The sequence below is a fragment of the Mytilus trossulus genome, chromosome 4 (genome assembly GCF_036588685.1).
Source record: "Mytilus trossulus isolate FHL-02 chromosome 4, PNRI_Mtr1.1.1.hap1, whole genome shotgun sequence".
Lineage (NCBI taxonomy): Eukaryota > Metazoa > Mollusca > Bivalvia > Mytilida > Mytilidae > Mytilus > Mytilus trossulus.
In genome coordinates, this window is record NC_086376.1 from 74,075,212 (window position 1) to 74,098,975 (window position 23,764).

The 23,764-nt window shown below is 32.4% G+C and overlaps 1 protein-coding gene across 16 annotated transcripts in view; it reads left to right on the plus strand.

The window, feature by feature from the left end:
- Nucleotides 1-2,583: 2,583 nt before the first annotated feature.
- The window catches only part of LOC134715951 (leucine-rich repeat-containing protein 71-like), a 41,614-nt gene continuing 20,433 nt past the window's right edge, over nt 2,584-23,764 (plus strand). For 8 of the 16 annotated variants that reach the window (XM_063578528.1, XM_063578531.1, XM_063578539.1 and 5 more), the window contains exon 1: nt 2,584-2,706. In XM_063578528.1, coding sequence (XP_063434598.1) covers nt 2,615-2,706 — 92 coding nt within the window. In that variant the 5' untranslated portion in view covers nt 2,584-2,614. Of the gene's footprint in view, nt 2,707-6,106; nt 6,139-11,049; nt 11,397-16,527; nt 16,572-18,359; nt 18,617-21,676; nt 21,791-23,764 lie in introns of those variants that run through there. The other 8 variants (XM_063578538.1, XM_063578545.1, XM_063578533.1 and 5 more) reach the window with 8 other exon arrangements.

The following is a 23,764-nucleotide window of genomic DNA, read 5'->3' on the forward strand; positions in this document are numbered from 1 at the left end:
AGTGCACACTAGGCTGTGTTTTTAACAGATGGTTTGCATCGGCCCAGGTTTCTGCGGAGAAAACCGAGGGTCCTGTTTGCTTTTCCTGTGGTGTTATTAATGTGCTTATTCCACTGTAGGTCTTGACTAATGGTAACTCCAAGGTACTTTCCGCTATCAACAACTTCTAGTTGGTGTCCGTGCAAGGTGTATGTTGTTTGCAGGGTGTTGCGCTTGTTAGATATCCTCATGACTGTGCACTTTTCTGGATGGAAACACATCTGCCACTTGTGTTCCCACTCTTCCAGAGCAGTGAGTTCTCTCTGTAGAATTGCAGCATCATCAGGATTTCTATTTTTTCTGTACACCAAGCTATCGTCCGCAAACAACCTTACATCTGAAGATGTACAATCTGGCATGTCGTTGATATATGTCAGGAACAGTAGAGGACCTAAGACTGTCCCTTGTGGAACTCCTGATATTACATCTAAAGGAGATGATGTATGTCCTTCTAGTACAACTGACTGGGTTTGTCTGCTTAGAAAGTCCTTTATCCAGTTCAATGTTGATCCTTTCACCCCGTAGTATGCCAGTTTTAAAAGCAAGCGTTCGTGTGGTACCTTGTCGAAGGCTTTTGAAAAATCCAGTAATATGATGTCAGTCTGGTGCCCCTGGTCCATGTTTTTGGCAATCTGGTTTAGTGTTACAACTAACTGGGTCTCACAGGAACGTCGACTTCTGAATCCATGTTGTTCGTCGCATAGAATGTTGTGTCGATCAAAGTGATCCATGACTGTGCTATGTTTAATGTGTTCTAGCAGTTTGCATGCTATGGATGTCAATGACACAGGCCTGTAACAAGCCTGTTTACAATCATGACTATGTCGTGACAGATTCTGATGTATCGGATTAAAATCGTAACAATGTTCTGTCCTCTGGAACGTGCATGATCTGGAGAATTATGTCAATGTCTGGGTTCTGTCGGATCACATTTAGTAGAATCGAGACGCGGTTCGGTCGTTTTGTACCATGCGAAAGATACAAATCTGATTTGATAATCGGAGAAAATCGATTTGTTTTCGTAGTTTAATAAATGTTTTCACAAATTTTTAATTAAAGGTTGAATTTTCAACCACGATTCCAAGGATCTCGATCAGACCGTTAAATTGACAAATTCTAGTTGGGAATGATCCTGCCAAGAACGGCTGTAAAAAATCGTGAATGTGTTACCCCAGCTAAAGGCCAGCCAAGGTCGTTAAAACCCTTTATAAGTAAGTCCATTTTCAGAATTATTCAGGTACTTGCTATAAACCATTACCATATCGTCTGTTCCAGCAAACTATGTTGGGTGAATGTCCCCTGTTTTTAAGGGTGTTTCCAGAGACCCTTTTAAAGGCATTTCAAGCATTATAAAGCCCCGGGTGAAATAAATTTTGAAGAGGAGAGGTATTCAAATGGTGTTCGTTTGGAAAACTTTCATGACAGCATCATTTAGCATTTTTTGTTATTTATCTTGATTGCCATTTAGATTTAAATATACTGTTTCAACATATATCAAGCAAGCAAAGAAAGATCAACAAATAAGTCAACATGAGCAAAATCGTCAATTGACATGTTATTGGAGTTATTGTCCCCTAAATCATTTTCTGCAATTAATTGAAAATATTTTGCTTTTAATTTAACTTGTTTACTATGCATTTGGTTCCCGTAGGAATTCCACTAAGCTGTTGTTTAACACGACATCTAAAATGGAAAATTAAAGTTTTCATTATAACAAATTAATTGATGTCAGTGGAAATAATAGTTGTCGATTTATTTAAATATTTACACATGGAAAATTAAATCAGTGACTAATATGTTAGGTTTTTTTTAGTACATCAAGCTTTTTTCGTCTCATATGGATTCATTTTGATAAGGTTTTACAAAAACATACCATTTATTGATAGAAATACCAGAGAACATATGTTCCCTGATGAAGACATTCGATCTGTATTTAAGCAATTTAATTAAAATATAGATGTCTGATTTCGTTATCCTCATCTGAGCTCACAAGTACGAGCACGCAAGTTAAGATATGTATATGATTTTTTTTTATCAGAATGGTATTTACGGACCATATTATACCATGCCATTACTTAAAGAGTCGAATACTATTACCTGTCTCGATTAATTATTTGAAGCTCTTACAGAAGTTATACGTTATTATTTTTTTTTTTCGTTTGCAATATTGACTTTCAGAAATAAAACAAACGCACATTACTGATATATCAATTTATCGAATTTCTTATGTACATAATTAGTTTCATTTTTCCGTATTTTATATATTAAACACGTTTAATTAAAATTAAATAGCTTAAGAAAACAAAAATAACAATGCTACGTTGTGAGACTGGATCAATCACTATTGGTGCAACATTCTATTGTATCCGGGGTGGAACGCTGAAAAATGGAAAAATCGATCTCATATCGTGAAAACTCATTTGAAAATATTGTGGTATTTTTCATTTTAAACAAAACACGACAATACAATTTGTACAAATTGGTTAAAAATATTGATCCTTTTGGGGGAAATATATAAAATTATTTACTTGTCTGATAGGGGACTGGGAAGATGTGTTACTGCTGACGTGACGCTATGCCTTCTCCTGGGAAAAGCAGTCCCGCCAAAACCGGATCCCGTCCAAATTCACATCGATTGACTCCTGCAAGTAGAGCAAGTTTTGCCCGGTATGTTATTTTTATTATTTTTGATAATCTCATGTTAACATTAAATGAGGAAAATAAACTGGACTCCGCTTGTATAACGCTACACTGAAACAAAGTGTAGTAGTCAGCCGAGAACCAGCTTATGTGGGAAAAGGCACAGGCACTTGTCTCAGAAAAAATCCTATATACATGTACCTTAATATAACAATGTATATATGAAAAACAATTTCTGAGACAAATACCTGTGGGGAAATGGGGAGGGTAAAACCGACTTACAGAATTGGTAAAATATTAAAAATTCAGTTCTTTATCAAGATTTTCTTTTTAATTCTTACATTCAAATATTTTTTTCTGTTAAAGTTTGCTAGTTGGTTGAAAATGGAAAGAACATAACTGCAAGGGTTATTGAGTTTAAATCAGAATAATTGCTTTTGAATTTCTCAATGATATGCTTAGAGAGAAAAAGAAACGAGGAAGATATTATATTACCTAGATTTAAAATGTATAATAAACAGAAAAAAACGTTTCTCTTTCAAAACCTTTTACTCCCCGCAACCCCGCCCCCCCCCCCCCCCCAATCTCTTTTTATCTTCTGTATTGCTTTTTAAGACACGTCAGTCTAAATGAAGTCTGATTGATCTCCAGCTAATCCCCCTGTTTTAAAACAAACTGAAATATGGTCCTCATTAAATTCGATCCAAAAATAGTTCCTTTATATTCGGATATTCAAAAAGTCGTTATAAATTCCATTGAGTCTGAAACTAATCTAAATCAGATTGATTTATTTATATTCGGATATTCTTAGATACAATTCTTTTTGGGCAGAAATTAACAAAAATTGTTTTAACTTTCTTTTTTACTTTAAAACACTGATATAGATTTACGTTGTACACAAAATATAATAAAATAGTTTATGTCCCAGCTTTAAGACAAAAAAAAATTGAAGGAATGAGAAACATTTCTTTTTCCTATTTTGAAACTACGATGTTTGCACGAAGTTTATCTTTGTCGTAATTTCAAGGCAGATGGCAGACTCGGGGGTGGGGGCGAACAGGTCGTTAACCCTTGGATTTGACAAAGTATCGTGTTTTAGCTTCAAAACGTCAATATTGTCTTTAGTCTCGCTACACTCGGGGATTTTTTTTTAATTTGATAGAATAACGCCCCTTTCAAAATCCAAGAACCGCCCCTAAAGGTAAAAATAGATTTGAACTGTGCAGTTATCTGAGGTAGTTAATGCACACCTTAGCTGTGCATTATCCAGATTATACCACAGTAAGAACAAAGAGATTTTACTCTTGCCATGTGTTAAAATTTAGTTAATAAACGCTTTTTATGTCATTTCTATAACATTAACTATTTTGATATCTAAAACGGACAGGAAACATTTAAATAGTGCTTTAGTTTTGATGGGACATCTGAACGGGTTTAATGGTAGGGAATCATTTCCGGATTGTTCTATTTTTTAAGATTTCATTACTGTATTGTCAATTATGTTTTTTTCTAATAATCATCCGCCATTGTCAGGAAACCACTTTTATTTCCAAATTATCAAAACTATAAAATCATTTTTATTTTTGTCAACACATAAACTTAATCATGATTAAATAAGTTTGTGACGTAAGAAACATGAATATCAAATTACCAAGGGTGAAAAAACTCACAAGGTGAACCAAACAAGACAACATTACAAAATCAAAGTACTGAAGTACTGAACATCGGATGACTGCATAGTCTTGTGAACGGTCACACGCAATCACATCTCTATACCTTAAAGTGAGGTTAATGTACAAATATATTTTTTTCTCAGACAAGATCGTGCTTTGAAGAATTGACAGGGAATTCAACCTCATCGTTATAACTGGTATATTGACGTGATACAAATTAGTATACTCTGATTTGTTGTTATATATTGTTTTAATATTTACGGTTTAATATTTGTATATTACAGTTACATGTATACATAATTTTCATCCATTTGTATTACTTTCTATTCTACTACATTAATAATAGTGCAGTGCAAGTGCATGGTGGACACTCTACTGTGATAATTCAATTTTTCTAATAGATTGGATTTGAGTAGGCATTCATATTTTCCCACCAAACTTTCAATCTCCCATGAAGAGTTATCGGTCCTTTAGAGAGAGTGATGACCGATAACTCTGCATCGGAGATTGCAAACGTCCTTGACATATTCTTTCGCATGCGGTAAATACACTTTTTCTGAACGTGTGCATAGATATTAAAGATTTAAAAACCTTTCCATATTATTAATTTTTGTTCTAAAATAAATTTTTTAGGAGTATCCATAAAAAAAATGAATATATAACAAGCGATAAGGAATTTTATTTTGCACTCGATAATGTCTGCGTCTTCTTCATGTTTATAGATCGGTTACTTTCCCAAAACGAAAGTTATGTAATGGAAATCTAGGCGACAGTAATACACCGGAATGCCCTCATGGTCAACCGATGTAAAAAGAAAAAAAGGAATGAACCATGACAGTGGAAAATAAAACATATTCAACAAAAATCCACATTGTTGACATGAAATATTTCATCATAACGGGACCTAAAATAAGTTTTCTTTTGATCGGTCAGGATCATAGCATTGCAGAAATAGCACGAAAATGAAGAAAACACAACTTTGGGCAGATATTGATTTTCACAGGATACAACGATAAAATATCTATGCAATAGAAAAACGTCACCTATGATAGCTAGCAGACTTCCAAGTTCAAGTTTAAATTCTTTGTTGTAAACTCTCAGATACATTATCTTGAAGACCTATTGGTGGCTATCTGCTTTTTTCCGCTCTTTGGTCAGGTTATTGTTTGTTCGACACATTTCCCATTTCATTTTATATTTTTCATATGTATAGTGTTACTAGAGGTATTCAATACATACATGTATATTCAAATAGAAATATCAGCTACAATATAAAAATGTGTATGTGAATTAATTATTGACAGATATTTTATCTAAACAGTACAGCTTATTTGCATTATTTTTGTAAATTCCTATAAAAAAAAAAGGTTAAGCTTTATTGTTACATAATGAGAATAGTCCATACATGTTATATACAGATGGATAGCGTGTATAACAAACATATGTTCGTGTATAACAAACATATGTTGGAATGTACTGTATTCTATGTAACGACTTAGTTTCTTATTTCTTTCATTAGTATATATCTGTATATATTCATTAAAAACCAATAAAGGTCTATGCTTTTTATTGAAGAATATTTAATGTGGATGTTTTCTTAACATATTTTAATTGAGTACTTAAATCTCTAAATCCGGTTATCTTAACTGTTTATTAAAACACGTTTTCAGTTTAGTTGAATTATAAACAGTAGCATACAAAGGATATTTCTATAAGTAAATTAAATAAATAGATAAAACTGCTATATCTGCCTGGAGACATCCGAAGAAATGGCCGGGATGTTAAGGTAAGAATTTATACGATTTTCCATACCAGCGGTGGACCCAGGAGGGGGACAATCAATGCATTTGAATTGGGACCTATAGTTGGAACCCCCCTTTTGTTCTGGTTTTGGACCCCCCTTTTTAAAATGTAAGGATCCGCCCCTGCATGCCAGCCATTGGGAATTTTTTTCTCAGAAATGTGAACAACATCCTCAAGTTATGTGATATACATTTGTCTTTACGTTTAGACCTTTATAAAACTGTCTATCAATAGCTCTTGCATTCTTTTTTAATTGCAAAACGATTGATTTCTTTCAATTTTTAAAATTTTATTTTCTTCATTTCCAAGATTTATATTGGAAATAAAATCAATTCTATTGTATGTTGTTAATGTAACGAGAATTTATATGTATGAATGTTTCTGATCAATATAATATAACTAAAAGAAATTAATAGACCAAGGTTGTTCATAAATTATTGCTATTGGTGACGAATGATTTCAATGAAACAAATAATATGTAAAGAACTAACATTTTTTTCAAGGATATTTGATAATTAAAATTTCTCCTTAGCGTCTACAGAAAAATTAAAAATGTAATGATTTTCAGAAGCATATTAATTCATCCTACTGTTTATTTCATAATAGATGATTTGAGATTCTATTTTAAAAGTATATAGTCAAAATGTACCCCGGCATATGATTCCGAAAGAAGCGACAAATATTCTCCTGTTTGATATAATGAGCATTAAACACTTTGACACAGCTATTTAGTGCAACAGAAACAGTACAACCGAGTTAACTTTTAGATGTCAACCAACGGTCTTCAACAATTAACTTCTTTCAAAATACAAACCGGTCCATATCAGTTGTGTTAGTCTCCATTGGAGTGCCGATAAGTTATCGCAAAAAAAAATCCACGTATACCGTCATCCAACAATATTGGCTATTTCTTTGCATTTCAAACTAGAGAAATATTGAGAGAAAAAAACTATGACTAGAAATAGTTGTGTCAAAGTTTTTTTTAAAAAGATCATTTTATCAAACAGGAGAATATTTGTTGTTATATGATTATAAGTTTGTATTGTAAAAGCAGTAGCACATTGAGAAAAATGTTAACGAAGTTTTTCCAATACTTCAATGGATTTAAAACACTGACTGTAGAAATAGTTTACAAGTCTATGAAAACAAGTTTGCCAAAAATTGACCAATATAGTCATTAAACAGTTAAAAGAACAATATTCTGCAGAACAAAAGTATAAGTAATTCAAAATTTATTGAAAGTAGCAATCTTGATAATATTTCTAATGTAATTAATTTCAATACAGGACAAAACTGTTCGTTATAAATTAAAAAGTTTTTATTCATTGTTTATGTATGTTAATCTACGATCCATTCATAGAAGTTACAGCTTCAATCACAGGATCTGCTATCCGACTTTAATATTTTGGCAAATCGATACTATCGATATATGCACTCTGGAAAACAACGATATTGTTAACTGCTTTGTCAGCTGGCGTTTACGCAACGCTTTCAGAGAATTTTCATATTGTTTTCCGGTTGCCACTAGATCTTCGACAGGCTCCCCATGGTTTTTTTTATATTTGTCTAAATATTGTGTTTCTGTCATTTCTATTAAAATGTTGCAAAATTGGTATGACGGTAAATTCACAAAACAAATATCTCCTTGGATTAAAAGCAGAAATTATGAAAATTATGAACAATGAATTATTGCAAAAATAAAGATTGCATCTTAGGCGATGAATAAGTTGATCAAAATATTTCCCTATATTTCAAAGTACGCCGTAAGGTCTCGTTTTGATGTCTCCGACAAAACATGATTATTCATGACCAATATATTAAGAAGTTTTTAATTTACTTCTTAACCCTGTTGTTATTGTACCTTTACTATATATCCACCCAGCATTAAATTGAATTTTGTACTGTTGATTAGTTACATTAATTCTGAGTACAAGTCACGTGGTACAAGTATTGTTGGGATTTAAACGTACTTACTGACGTTGATTCATGTAAAATGTCAACAGATGGAAAATATAAGTTTCCTCACAAAATTTCTGTTCTTTTCTTAAATTTGATTTGAAGAAAATGATATTATTTACACTTGTCATACATTCTATATATGAAAATTAAAAAGAGATGCAGTATTGAGTTATATGATCATGTGTATGCATATAGACAAGTACTGTTAAAATGAATAAGATGTGCATTTGAAAAGAATTATATATGTATCTGATTATAGGATGTAGCTATAAAGAGGTGTGTGTCGGCTCAAAATTCCAATTTGATCGCCAGGTGATGCATTATAAAAATTGAGTCGTATAAATGAGGTCATAAATAGGAAAATGCTTCACCCAACGTAAGGCATTTGAAATTACTAATTTGTGCATGTTTTATGGTTGTGTTTGTTTATGCACCTGACATGCATTTTGCCTTTCTTTTTTTTACCCCTTTTCAAGTCTGTTTGATCCTAACGTTTCAACTTATTGATATATATATCTTAATTTAAACAATCAAGACTGTGCATCATGGCAATAAAATTGAGAATGTAAACGGGGAATGTGTCAAAGAGACAACAACCTGACCAAAGAGCAGAAAACTTCCGCAGGACACCAACGGGTCTTCAAAACAGCAAGGAAATCCCTCACCTAAACAAAAATGTGTTCTAGTTCAGTGATATAGGATGTTATACTAAACTCAGAATGAAAGTATACCAAGAACATTTTGGGCGCACGAAATCCATATTGTGTTAATTTTCATTTACTAGTAGCACAGGATCGATAGTGAAATGTAAGTACCCATGGGATCAGCAGTTAAATGTTTTTAAAAGTACTTCGGTACTGACGAAAGGTACCGAAATGACAAATATAAAACAGTTCAATAAGAGATAACTAGCGGCCAGATTTAAATGTACATAACAATTAACGAAAAAGAAATATTTTTTTACTTGTTTAGTTTTATAAATATTTTTATTTGAGCGTCACTGATGAGTCTTATGTATAGACGAAACGCGCGTCTGGCGTACTAAATTATAATCCTGGTACCTCTGATAACTATTAACACCACTGGGTCGATGCCACTACTGGTGGACGTTTCGTCCCCGAGGGTATCACCAGCCCAGTAGTCAACACTTCGGTGTTGACATGAATACAATAATGTGGTCATTTTTATAAATTTCCTCTTTACAAAGCTTTGAATTTTTCTAAAAACTAAGGATTTTCTTATCCCAGGCATATATTACCTTAGCCGTATTTGGCACAACTTTTTGGAATTTTTTATCCTCAATGCTCTTCAACTTTGTTCTTGTTTGGTTTTATAAATATTTTGATTTGAGTGTCACTGAGTGATGAGTCTTTATGTATAGACGAAACGCGCGTCTGGCGTACTAAATTATAATCCTGGTACCTTTGATAACTATTACATATAGTAACAAAAGACAACCTTTTATTATTTAAATTACATATTCCTTACTAAGGACAAGCACACTAAAGAATGTTACAGGGTTAAACCGGCATGCTTATTTTTCATTATTGCTATATATACATAATATACTTAGGTCTTTGTTTTTTTGTTTTGTTTCAATTATTTTATATTCTGACAACGTCTGAAGGCCGTTATTTGCTTACATCTATACGTCGTCCCTTTTGGATAGTTGTGACACTGGCAGCTAAATGACATCTTCTTATTTTCACATTTCAATCACTGTTAATAAAGTCATACAATGCAAACTGCACGAAACGTTGCAATTGGATAATAAAATTGAGAATGGAAATGATAGATTTTAAATGCTGACATTGTTATTTTTCAATTCAGGTGTTATATAAATTCAATTTACCCAAACTTGAACTGTTTTTCTCTTTATATATTGTTTTCGCTGCGTGCTATAGTAAATCACTGTTTTCATTGTATTACAGTTTTAAATTAAGTTGATTTAATCTTTTCAAACAAATGTTTTAAAAATATTGATGTTGCTTAATTCATCAAGAGTCAAATTTACTGATTTGTGAAAATGTTATTAAATTGTTTTTAGTTTGACCAAATTAACAAATAATCTGGTCAGTGTTTCATTGACCCTTCCGGACGTATTATTCATTAATTATTACTTCTGTCAAACTAGATTTCATAGACCGAATATGATTTACTATATCAATATTAAAACTTACATAAAAATCAAAACTCCACCGCACAGACGCATTAAAAGTTAGGAGAGAAGATTTTTTATTTTCAAAAGACAACAAACATTATTATTGGAAGGCAATTGTCTAGTGGACTTTTATTGCTGAGCAAGAATGTATACGTTATGATTTTTTTCTTTCAAAAGACCGACATCATCAAATCGTAGTAGCCTAAAGAAAAAATCTATGAATTTCAATAAATTCCAACAAATCTCTAGTGAGATTCATTTCTTTCCTAATGATCCGTGTGGAATATCACTTGAAGGCATATATCTATAATTAATGTGAACTTAAATTTTAAACAATATAATATTGTCAAGAAAAAGTGTTAAAAGTGTATCGAAGGAACATTATTGGATGTGAGCAAGTTCTAATTATATAATATTACAAAAGATTCTGGATACAGTGAGCAAGTTCTAATTATATAATATTACAAAAGATTCTGGATACAGTAATTCAGTTCATGCACTTAAAAGTGTAATTCTTTTATTAAACATTCATAAATTGAAATACGTATAATTTGAATGAGCTCAACAATATTTCTAGTTAAAATCTAAAATTGTTCATTTCATAACCGTCGTGAGCAGCTAAGAAACTGAAGTACATATAGCTAATATTAACAAGATGGATTTTAAACATTTTTGTTGAGACGATTATTTGTAATTGATGATTTCAATTTTTAATATTTAAATATCATATGTAAAAGATTTTATATACATATATATCAGTACAAAAAAGGTGCCTAGAAAATCAACCTAATGATGTTCGAGTAGATCTAATATATACATTTATATAGTGCCTGTTCTAGCTTGTGATACCACAGTGACAAAAATAACAGCCGAAATAAGAAATAACGGACAAAACGCAAATACTTCTCTTTTATGTCGGTCTATCCTGATTTAACAGCTGTCAATTCTGATTTGACATGAGAAGATTATAATTGACAGACAAGAGATAGATAATAATAGACAGTGTTCTATTTCAAAAATAGCATAGTGAAAATTAAATTAAATCTTCCGTTTAGTAACAGAATACACTAGAATCGTTCGGTCATGAAGGGAATGGTAAACTCCAAAACGTCCTTTCAGAGGTAAGATTTACTTTTCTTAAAATAATTTGGTTCATGAAATATAAACTATTTGATCGTGTTTTTCCTAGTTATTGAAATTGTAAATCGGTCAAAGCTTGTATCAATATTTTTTTTAACATGGCGTTAAAAAAGTGTAGCTTTTCATTTTCACTGAGGACAAGAGCTCGGCTACAGTTTGATGACATCCATTCTTTTCTAATAGTTTGGTCCATAACTGCTACTTTACCAGCTTGTGTAATGTGTATTACGTAAAGTATATGTTAAGTGAGAAAAAATTGCAATCTATATGCGTTAAAGATGTATATAGTTCTAAAAAGTTGGAAAGTTTGGATATCTCAGGTGTTGTGCTTAGAGCATTGGAATGCGCAAAAGGGAAATAAATTGTCATGTTTGGCGAAACGTTTATCTTCAAGTCCTGTTTCTAATTGTATAAATAACAAAATATCCGGCAGTTGCCCTCTTTTATAAGTTGTCTAAGTTTTGTTTAAACAAGAGTGCACACGCTGAAATGTCTCGCCTTCTTTACTTATCATTGATATTATGTTGATAGAGCTTGATATAAAGCTTTACTACAACTGTCAAATAAAATCAACATTAACCAAAGAAAACGAAACATTGATCAATGAACCATGAAAATGAGGTCAAGGTCAGATGAACCATGCCAGGCAGACATGTACAGCTAACAATTCTTCAATACAACAAATATAGTTGACTTATTGCTTATAAATTAAGAAAAACAGACCAAAACACAAACACTTAACACTTAGCAATGGACCGTGAAAATGAGGTCAAAGGTCAAATGAAACCTGCGTAACAGACATATAGATCATAGAATATGTCCATACACCAAATATAGTTAACTAATGCATAAAGAATTAGAAAATAAGACCAAAACTCAAAAACTTAACTTTGACCACTGAACCATGAAAATGAGGTCAAGGTCAGATGACACCTGTCAGCTAGATATGTACACCTTACAATAATTCCATACACCAAATATAGTAGACCTATTGCATATAGTATAAGAAAAACAGACCAAAACACAAAAACTTAACTATAACCACTGAACCATGAAAATGAGGTCAAGGTCAGATGACACCTGCCAGTTGGACATGTACACCTTACAGTCCTTCCATACACCGAATATACTAGTCCTATTGCTTATAGTATTTTGAGATATGGACTTGACCACAAAAACTTAACCTTGTTCACTGATCCATGAAATGAGGTCGAGGTCAAATGAAAACTGTCTGACGGGCATGAGGACCTTGCAAGGTACGCACATACCAAATATAGTTGTCCAATTACTTATTATAAGAGAGAATTTAACATTACAAAAAATCTTAACTTGTTTTCAAGTAGTCACTGAACCATGAAAATGAGGTCAAGGGTATTGGACATGTGACTGACGGAAAGTTCATAACATGAGGCATCTATATACAAAGTATGAAGTATCCAGGTCTTCTACCTTCTAAAATATAAAGCTTTTAAGAAGTTAGCTAACGCCGCTGCCGCCGCTGGATCACTATCCCTTTGTCGAGCTTTCTGCAACAAAAGTTGCAGGCTCGACAAAAACAATATCATAAGTTCTAGAAATAAATCATGGTTTCCATAGATCAACAGGCATTATAAATTACATGTAAGCGATAGATTCTGAAAAAAAATATTAGGCTCACAAGGTGAAGCATCAAACACATCACTATGCGATCATATGTACCATACGTATATCCAATCATGCATAAATACACGTAGGTCTATAAATATATCAAGACTATCAAAATAATGGAAATTCAATAATGATTTGCTGTTATCATTGATTGTTATATTTGCTTTCATTTAATCTGTCTATTTATATTGCAATAGCTTGTAAATAAATATTTACTGTAAAATGGCAAATTATATTTTTTTTTTATAAAAATGTTATGTTTGTTTCATAACACACTTTTATCACTGAAAAAATTATTATAGAGGCATTACATAATAATGTTTGCTTCAACATCCATACCTCGAAATAGAGTAAAGATGGTGTGGATTAGGAATTCCGAAACCTATGAGCAGCAAGATTCTGAATGAAATATTTCCAATGAATTGTTGTAAGGGAACTACAATTTAACGTTAAGGGGGAAAAAGTGGGGTATAAGGTTTTTTTTCTTCTAAAAGAAATTTGATCCCCAAGTTGATGAAAACATAAGCAAATGACAAAAAATATTCTGAATGCAGATTTCCTGTATACCTTATAGATCTAGTGTTAGATTTCGAAAAAAAAAATATTTTGATTGTAAGCGTCGAAAAAGTAAATAGATTTGTTAAAAAAATTATGACTGTCCCACCTTTTTTGGAGTTAAACGGTTGCTCCCTTATATAAGAAGTTGGGCGTTTAATACCAGTATTGTAGACAGAATTCAAAAAGGAAAACATACTGATGTCCGACAGACTTAGTCACTACATATAATGTAGAAGTCAGCACTTCGTTGTTGGCATGAATATATATATGGTCATTTTCATAAATGTTTGCAAAAGTATTAATTATTCGAAATACTAAGGGTTTTATTATCCCAGTCAGAGATTTCATTAGCCATATTTGGCACAACTGAACTTTAAAATTTTGGGTCATCAATGCTTTTCAACTTTGTTCTTGTTTGGCTTTCAAAATATTTTTATCCGAGCGTCACTCATTTATAGTCTTATGTAGACGAAACGCGCGTCTTGTGTATTAAATTATAAGCCTGGTACTTTTTATGACTATTTACACTACTGGCCATGGGTCGATGCCACTGCTGGTGGACGTTTCGTCCCCGATGGTATCACCAGCCCAGTTGTTAGCACTTCGGTGTTGGCATGAATATTAATCAATTATATATGGTCATTTTTATAAATTTTCTGTTTGCAAAAGTATGAATTAGTCGAAATACAAAGGATTTTCTTATCTGAGGCATAGCTAGATTACCTTTATAATAAAATGTTGGGTCATCGGACGATGCTCTTCAAAAAGAGCTTTATAATGGCATATATAGACATTTACACACATTTTACATGCCTATGGCCCATAAGGTATCGCCCCCTGGTGTCAGCTGCCTTTAGGAAACCATAATGCTTTCCTATTTGCTGCTGACACAGGATGAGTCATGGACATGTTTAATTTCTACTTTCTTTTTGGCTAATTATTATATATTTAATTGATCCAACTTTTTGTGTACTATACATATGTGGATATCTATTTTTCTTTTTTTCTTTTTGGGCTACTTGTTTGTTATCTATATCAACCACACTTGCAATAAAATGCATTAGTATTAAAAAAAAAACATACTATAGATTCTTTATCTACGTATTCTTTAAGAACTTAAATAGTTCTCGTTTAACTTTTCTTTTTTTTTTATCTCATTGTTTGTATTGTATTATGAAAAAAATTATTGATGTTGTAATGTTTATGCCCTTTGGGGCCCATAATTGGAAAATAAAATATCTTATCTTATCTATCTTATATATACCTATTATAGATTAGATAAATTGTATCGTTGAAATCATATAGTCTCAACCAGTCGCTGTTGTCAGAATAATATATAAATATATAAATATAACCTTCGCAGGTCATGCTCATTCGCTCATGCTCGTGACAATTTGGAATGTGATGACGTCGCAAAGTCTTTGTGACGTCATTTCAACGTCAAGAAGTCTAGAAAAATGGAAAAAGTCATGAAGACCGCTTTACGTACAGCAGTTTTAGATAGGTATGCTAAATAGTTGATTTAGTAATGTGTTTATTTCCTCGACTGATGCATGGCGAATTCAGACGTGGGTTCATGTGTGTTGAACTGTTCGGCATTTTTTTTTTTTTATCTTTGATTACGGACACTGGGGATTTCCCTCTTTTCGTAAGCCCTGGATCCGCCCCTTATGATCCCTTATGAGTTATGTCTAGTTATCGTGGTCTTTTTCCTAAAATGATGACAGATTCTATGAACTGTTCGGGTATAGATCTTCAAGTCCTCTTATTTTTAACAAAATATGATAAACGCACATAACAGTTCCAGTTACACCCATGTATTTCTAACTTATGTATAGAGGGATAAAGATCATAAACTACTGATTCCTATATTGTATAACACATTAGCCTTTCAAGACGTCCTCATTATAAATTTGTACTAGCTCGATATGTCACATATATATAGGCAGTGATATTGTTGGCTTTTTTCTAAACTACCTCTACCCTTTTTTATTGGGAAAATATGCGTCATTTTCATCAAATTGGGAAATTTAAAATAAACCACGAATTTGACTGAAACTTCAATTTACAGACCCATTTTCAAGAGTTAAACCCTGCTTTAAAATAAGACCCTATTTTGTCAGTGATGATACATGAAAAGACCCTCAAATGTGCACATATAGTCATTTTAGGCATGAAAAATGTTTAAATGAGTGTTTTTCAGTTTGTTTCATGCACAATTACTACTGAGACTGCACTGTTTGGGAAAAAAGTTGTCTTTTTGGGAATAATTTTAAGCCATTTTTTTTCTCAAATTGGGATTCTTCTCCAGGGGGAAAAGCCTGTATTCTCCACCAATTTAAGACAAACAATATCACTGATAGGCTATAACTTTGAAAACAAGAACAAAATTAAATTAAACTGGGAAATAAGGAGAAGTTTCTACCTTTATATTCTCCATCAAACATGTATTGAACAGCCTTTGTGATGATTCACATGAGAAAAAATAAAACAAAATACAAACTTATAAGGAAGTGTAGAATGGAATACAATACGTTTTGTATAATACAATAAGCATCTATTTCGAAAAAGGTTAACAAAATATCAATGATTTTGTAGTGTGTGCATGTTCATAATCTTTGAAACACTACTTTTGTTTGAATTTAAGTCATTTCAACAATCCACGTGTCAGAATGTGCATTAAAAGATCAATGCGTGGCGTTAAAAGGGTGTCAGATTAAAAGGATTAGGTTAAGTCAAGTCTATCAACAAAAGATCATACAAGCTTCGGAAATATGTAAAGGCCTGATACACTCCATGTAACGAGCGATCTTTTGTCGATAACCCTCAGTCCAGTAATCGCTTCTGACTTAAGTAAAATAATTTGAATGCATATATATCTTCAGTGAATGCATATGTATGTAAAATTTTAAATACGAAGTAATGTCGACAAGCAGAGCAACGTTTAACAGGTTAGTTAATATAGATTAATGTATTGAAAATCTATAGCTTTGGTGTTTTAAGATGTAAGTGTCCACGTGTATTAAAACATGCAGTTGCATATGGTTGATTGGTTGTTGTTTGCTAAACGTACAGTGGCAAATATTGCATATATATTCCTATTAAGGAAGAGACTGACAATTTAACAATAAATGGAAAAGGTAGTTCCTTTAATAGGGGTCAATTTGGATGAAAAGAGGGAGTTTTGATTCAATGTACAAATTTTGATTGGGCATGCGGGGTTGCTGCGAATTTAAACATGCACACAGCAAAACAGACGTCTCGTATATGCTTTCATATTGTGCTTTTTTTAAATGTTTGTTTATGTTGAGATTGTAACACTGCTGTAACCATATTTTGACTCAATATTTGACCGATTATATAGATATAGAAAGATGTGGTGTGAGTGCCAATGAGACAACTCTCCATCCAAATAACAATTTAAAAAGTAAACCATTATAGGTTAAAGTACGGCCTTCAACACGGAGCCTTGGCTCACACCGAACAACAAGCTATAAAGGGCCCCAAAATTACTAGTGTAAAACCATTCAAACGGGAAAACCAACGGTCTAATCTATATAAACAAAACGAGAAACGAGAAACACGTATATATTACATAAACAAACGACAACTACTGTACATCAGATTCCTGACTTAGGACAGGTGCAAACATTTGCAGCGGGATTAAACGTTTTAATGGATCCAAACCTTCTCCCTTTTTCCTGAAACAATAGCATAACATCACAACATAGAAAAACATACGATAAAATATCAATTGGCAGACTTAACTCAATCAAAAAACGTATTATTATGCCTATTTTGTTTACGAATCGTTGTTAAAAAACGGAATTTGACGTGACTATCATACAAGTGAGAGGTTTAGCGCTATTAAACCAGGTTCAATCCACCATTTTCTACATTTGAAAATGTCTGTACCAAGTCAGGAATATGACAATTGTCCATTCGTTTGAAATGTTATTTCATGTTTATCATTTGATTAGGGACTTTCCGTTTTAAATTTTCTTCGGAATTTAGTATTTTTGTGATTTATTTTTCAAAACAGACGCAACTCTTTGTCAAAAGGTTTCACTGCTGATTGGGAGAAGTCTAAGGGATGACCCATTTTTCAATTCTTTATAACTTTTATTTATTTTTTAATTTTTGATAAATTATTTCATATCTATGTCGGATGAAAACTACAATATGACACAAAGATAAAACCGGATGGTAAAGAGTTATTTTCGTGCAATATGGTTGCATTTTATTTTTAAGTGTTTTTTTTTTTTGTTGTTGGTAAGAGCTCGTTATACACCTTGAACATATCCCCTTTTACAACCCTTTAAATCTTTACTTCAAAATTCATGCAAATTTTATATCTATTTTTAGTTTGCAACTTTTTAAGAATATGTCCGTACAGTCTTTCTAAAAAGTTTACTTTCTTTAAAAAGATTTAATCAATGATAACATTCGAGGCAAAAAGAGAAGGATAATGAATAAATCTCCATCCACCTGCCTTCATCTTACAGAAATAGTTAATCAACAAATCTATATGTATTTCATGGAAACGCTTTCGATATCTTCATTGCCTTAATTAAGCATGAGTAAAGAAAATTTTCCTGCATGTAATGGTGCATAGATATGAAACTATAATATTCTAACTTTTATTTAATTAACGCATATAAGTTACACATAATTTCATTTGCTATATTAGCTACATTAATTTTTATTTAAATTTACAAAGCAAAATCCGTGAAATTGATATGAAATCCTTCTGGGCTATCGCCATCTACATTATAAACCTATTTACTTAAGAAATAACAGCGAATAATCGATGAGAACGATAGGGAATAAAGTTTGTGACAGATCATACGTGATTCATTAATTCACAAATCCCGTTAAAAACAAACTTTAAATGTTGACATTGACTTCATTTTTTCTAAAAACAATTTGGATAATCTGAAGTCATGGAAGAATCTCAGGCTAGTCAGTCAGCATGGAAACGAAGCATGATTACTCGGTAAGTCTTAAAATACTGTATAAAAAAACGATAAATTATTAAAAAAAAAAAAAAAAAAAAAAAGTAATAAAAAATCTGGCAATCCTTCATATATAGGAAGATGGAGTTTTGCATAGTATCATAATTTAGTATATGAACTTGAAACTATATAGGTTATGATGGGAATTCGCCTGTTCGTGAACTTTAATATTTCATTAAAATTCATTTTTTGGGGGGAGGGGGAGGTTATTTTTGCTATCTTTTCCGTCAATTTGTCTCCTCTACACGTACGAGCATAAAATCAATTGTTGTAGGTATTTACAACTACTCGTTGGAATAACTTGACGGCTTTATAATATAAAATTGAAACAACGTCAAATCATAAATGTTTCACTTTTTGTAAGTTTCATTCTGGAAAAGTGACATGGCAAAATGATTAAAACGATCAAAAAAGTGGTATACGAGAGGAAAATTAAAAAAGAAATCGGACTATTTTCTAATTGGGAGGTCAACAGCATTCCATTGCAACAACAGAAAAGAAGTGCCATTTCCTTCGGATTTCAAACTCCGTTTTTGTTTTCGCAACGAATGACTCTGTTTTTGTTTTTTCAAAGAATTGAGACGAATTTGTGTTTTTCGGACTTATATGACATTAGACATTAGACATTATTTTATTATACCAATCATGGGCCCTTGTTGAGCAAGATACAAAAAACTGTGTCTATGGTAAATCGTCAGTCGACTCGTATATAAATTTGACGGTAGAGTATGTAAATTTGACGGTAGAGTATGTAAATTTGACTGTAGCGGTTTGTGTGTTTTGTTGCATGAGAGATGAGACTTGAATGATATAATTTGAGTTGCATGCACTATTATAAATGGGATGTGGATGGGGATTTACAGAATAGAGAACAATAAGCATAAAATTTAAAGAATTATGATGAAAAAGAAAAATGGAACAAAAAACCAAATAATAGATAGATAGTTAAAACATAAAGAATGAAAAATAATTGGAGAATAATGGAGTATAAGTATATAGAATAGAGAAAAATGGCATAGCAATAATAGAAAACAGAAACGAAGAACCAGCATCTAAACCCTCACTTATAATCTGTTCATTTGTTACAGGATATAAGAATTGTGTGCGACAAATATATGCTATATAAAACTGGTCTACATAGGAAAGTTATTGCTTACTTCAATGTTATTTAAAAGTAATTAAATGAAAATAAAATTTTATGATCTTAAAATCGTTTAATCAACCGACACATTGTATTATTTTCTTCCACTGTCATTCCGTTAATTGAAAAAAATAGTTTATGGCCTAATTTAAACTATGACGGGATATTTATTGTTTTGTAAAAGATCTTGAAACGCACACTTTTATTCTATTTATACTATTTATAAGAATACCGGTATTTGATATACTAAAATTTTATAATCAATTGTCTTGCCAGTCTTGAAAATACAAAAGACGTAAATTTAAAGTACCGTTCTAAAAAAAACTTTAATCGTTTGAAGTACAGTTCTGTAATGCGATCTCGTTTAGGTCAACTTTTCACTTTTTAAAGCACGTATAATTAATAGGTACTTTATATCCTATAAACAAAACATAGCTATGGTGTTTACACAGGGAACCTAGAATTTTATATACCTCTACAAAATTCCATGACACGCCACGGGAGTATGTATAAATTATATCCGTATCATGCACTAACAGTAAATTAATAAACTAAGAAAAGGCCACAATATGTTTGACTTGTCTTTTTAATTTAATGTGCATGTCCCATTTAGTATGCCCCATTTAAAGGCGTTATGTTTTCTGGTCTGTCAGTCCGTTCGTTCGTCTGTCCCGCTTTTTGGTCGAGGTAGTTTTTGATGAAGTTGAAGGTCAATCAACTTAAAACTTTGTACACATGTTCCTTATGATATGATCTTTCTAACTGTAATGCTAAATAAGGGTTTTTATGCCATTTTCATGGTTCAATAAACATAGAAAATGATAGTGTGGATGGGGGATCCCTGTACTATGGACACATTCTTGTTTTTGTTGATATGGCATCTGGTCGATTTTTTTACCACCAAGGTTGAAGAGTCACTAAAATGTCGGACTGCATTTTCGTGTTGAAAACGATGACAGAACAATCGTGCCAAGTACGTATCTAATGGACTATATATATATATAGATAGTAAGTTAGCTCCTGATTTCGAGGACCACAACGTTACATTATCAAAATATTCGTTTGTTAAAATCACCATCTGCAATGTAAACATTTAAATTGTTATAATTTTTTTTACGGTTTACCGTCTGTATTTATTTTACTGAGTAGTCTTTAAAAAACCTTGCAAGTTCATTTATAGATATTTTTCTCTGGCATCTCACTGCATGAATCGCTATAAGAGGGGGAACCGGGGGCAATAGGGCATAGGGTTGTAACTTACTATGCCTCGAAGTCACGGTTAACGACACCTCAGTCGACTTTGGCAAGAACAGCCAGCAAATGCAAAAATTCTGATAACCGACAGTTAACACAGTGAGGTGTAAACAGTTAAAAACTTAAATTTATCCCAGATAACAGGTAACAGCACATTGAAAAAAGGCCAAAACAGGTTAACATAAAAAGGAATTGTCGGACCCCTCCCCCCCCCCCCCCCATTTTTCCTTATAACCATCATTCATTCAATCATATAAAAAAGCAATTGATATTAAAAATGATCCAACAGAGGAGTAAGGCTTCTTTTCCTTTTACAGCATACACATACCAGATAAGATTATATTTGTTATCTAGTAGAAATTATTATTATATTTGAAAAAACTAAAAATTTGTTTTTCCCGCCAAAATTAACTTTTTTGGACGGGGAAAAGTTGTCATTAGAAACGGAAGTTGTTAGCGCAATGATATCAACCGCGTATTACTTATATGTATAAATTGTTAAAGAAAATAATTAATATAATGAAACGACAAATTGATATGTGATGAACTAGAAATTTTCATATTATATTGATATCGAATTTTAAATTGATTTAAACATATACATTCAGCAGGAACTTTATTATACGGAGGTAGTTCCGATAATGCACTTCGGTCAAGGCAGCTGAAAACGAATGTTAGTTCAAGCTTGAAAAGCTGGTTAGACTCTGATTAGATCTACATTATATGATAAGCAGTATTTGTTTATTCAGTCAAATACAATGTAAATAGTATCACCACATTACACTGTTGCGTGTATCCTAAACTTTCAACTTGCACTTTCACACTTTTCTCAAATAAACAATCACCATATCAGTCACAACATGCACACAACTAAGATGATTGTCCTGAACTCTATGGATGGAACCTGTTAAATTCCCAACCTCAATCTTAAGACCTTAAGGCAGTGCTCTAAGCCATTGAGCCAAATATCTTGAAACTACACCAATCAAATTATATATATATCTCCAGGTCTACGCTACAACGCTCAGTCTATCCCCCTTTTCTTTTTTAAGGGTTGCATGCCATGCATCCAGGCAGCTCACAGGTTCACTACTGTACAAATGGCAACATTTTACATACATTCATGTGTACCAGCACTAGGCAGTGAAAGATCAGAGCAAAATGATGGTTCAGATAGTAATTTTAAAATGGCTACAAAATATACAATTAGTAGTGACGTTACGTAAAAAGTAAATGTCAGGGGCGTAGCTAGAAAGAAACAATGTGCAAGCAATTCCCGACGAGCGGAGCGAGGCGAAAAATTTTTGGGACTCTTTCATGCAGAAAAATGGTTTTTTTCAGTTTTCGGTTATGGGACAGTTGAAAGAGGAGCTACATGTAGATAGGACTTATAAACAATTTATGAATGTAAACCTATTAATAAAGCTTCTGAATAGAGTAAATCATGGTTAATTGAAAACATAAACTACACATTTTTCTGATGCAGAATTTACTCAAAATTGTCCAAAATCTGCTCTTCGGGTCTAGACACAAAAGTCTTCTCTATTATTTTGTCAATATTTACACTGAAATCCCGATGAATATGCAGTAATGCTAGCGATGAAAACCAGTAGTTGTGCATTGTTGATCGTACATTTGATTTCAACAGACGGTACACTGATAGATCTCCACGTCTCATGTCTCAGACAATGTTGAGATTTGTTAGTTTGTTATATTTCCTACAACACGAAGAAGCAGATACTGCACAAAGAAGCGATTTCTGATAATACCAGACGCGACTACACTCTCCAGTTCCATTATCATAATTATGGTCTATTAACGCAAAATATAATGAGACTTTCCAATACTGTTTTGGCGTGTTTGCAGGGTGGTTGGCTCTGGTAGTTTGTCGAACACATCGCCGTGTCATATTTTCAACGACATCGAAGGGATCCCGATTGGTACATCTCATTCCAAACAGATAAACTGTACTCTGTAAAATGTGCTCCGAAATTACATGTCTTAGACTGAGTATAACAAATTCAAATCTTGTAAAAGATACAAGTTACTGTCCGATTTTGTTATGATCTCCAATAGAACTTCTATTTTGAAACCAAATGCCGCTATTCAATTACATTTCATCAATCAAAAAAGTGACAACATATGTGTTTCCTTTAAACACTATGAAATTTAGTCCTGGCATCTATGATGAGTTTATTTAATTTATAAATGTTTATTTTGCAATTTTATTTTTCATGCCAAATCGATGTGCACGCACTTGCGTGTTGGCGTATAGGGAGCTACGCGCCTGAATGTCCTGATGGTTTTGTGAAGGAAGTTTCCAGAATAATTGCAGATACATCATTTCTACTTACATGACTTAACTTTGAATTAAAAAGTGACTATAAATGTAAATTAAGATGTGTAAAATAAAGTTTGTTTACATGCATTAATTTAAGTATCACAGTCTCTGTAATGTTCATTAATACTTTTGTAATAAAGATAAGATATAGATGTTCACTCTCTCAATTTGTATAAATCATAATAGTCTCTATAATTTGCATCGGTCTCCTTTTTGTTGGTTTATCATCTGGTCCTTCTGCTTTATGTTTCCTGACTTTTGTCTCTGTTTTCCAAAGTTCTCTTTATCCGCCCCCTTCCACTCCTGTCTTGTGGGGGGTGGCATTATTTTGTATGTCCACTGCCCCCTTCTGCACATGTCTTGTGGGGGGGGGGGGGCATTTTCTTCATCTTT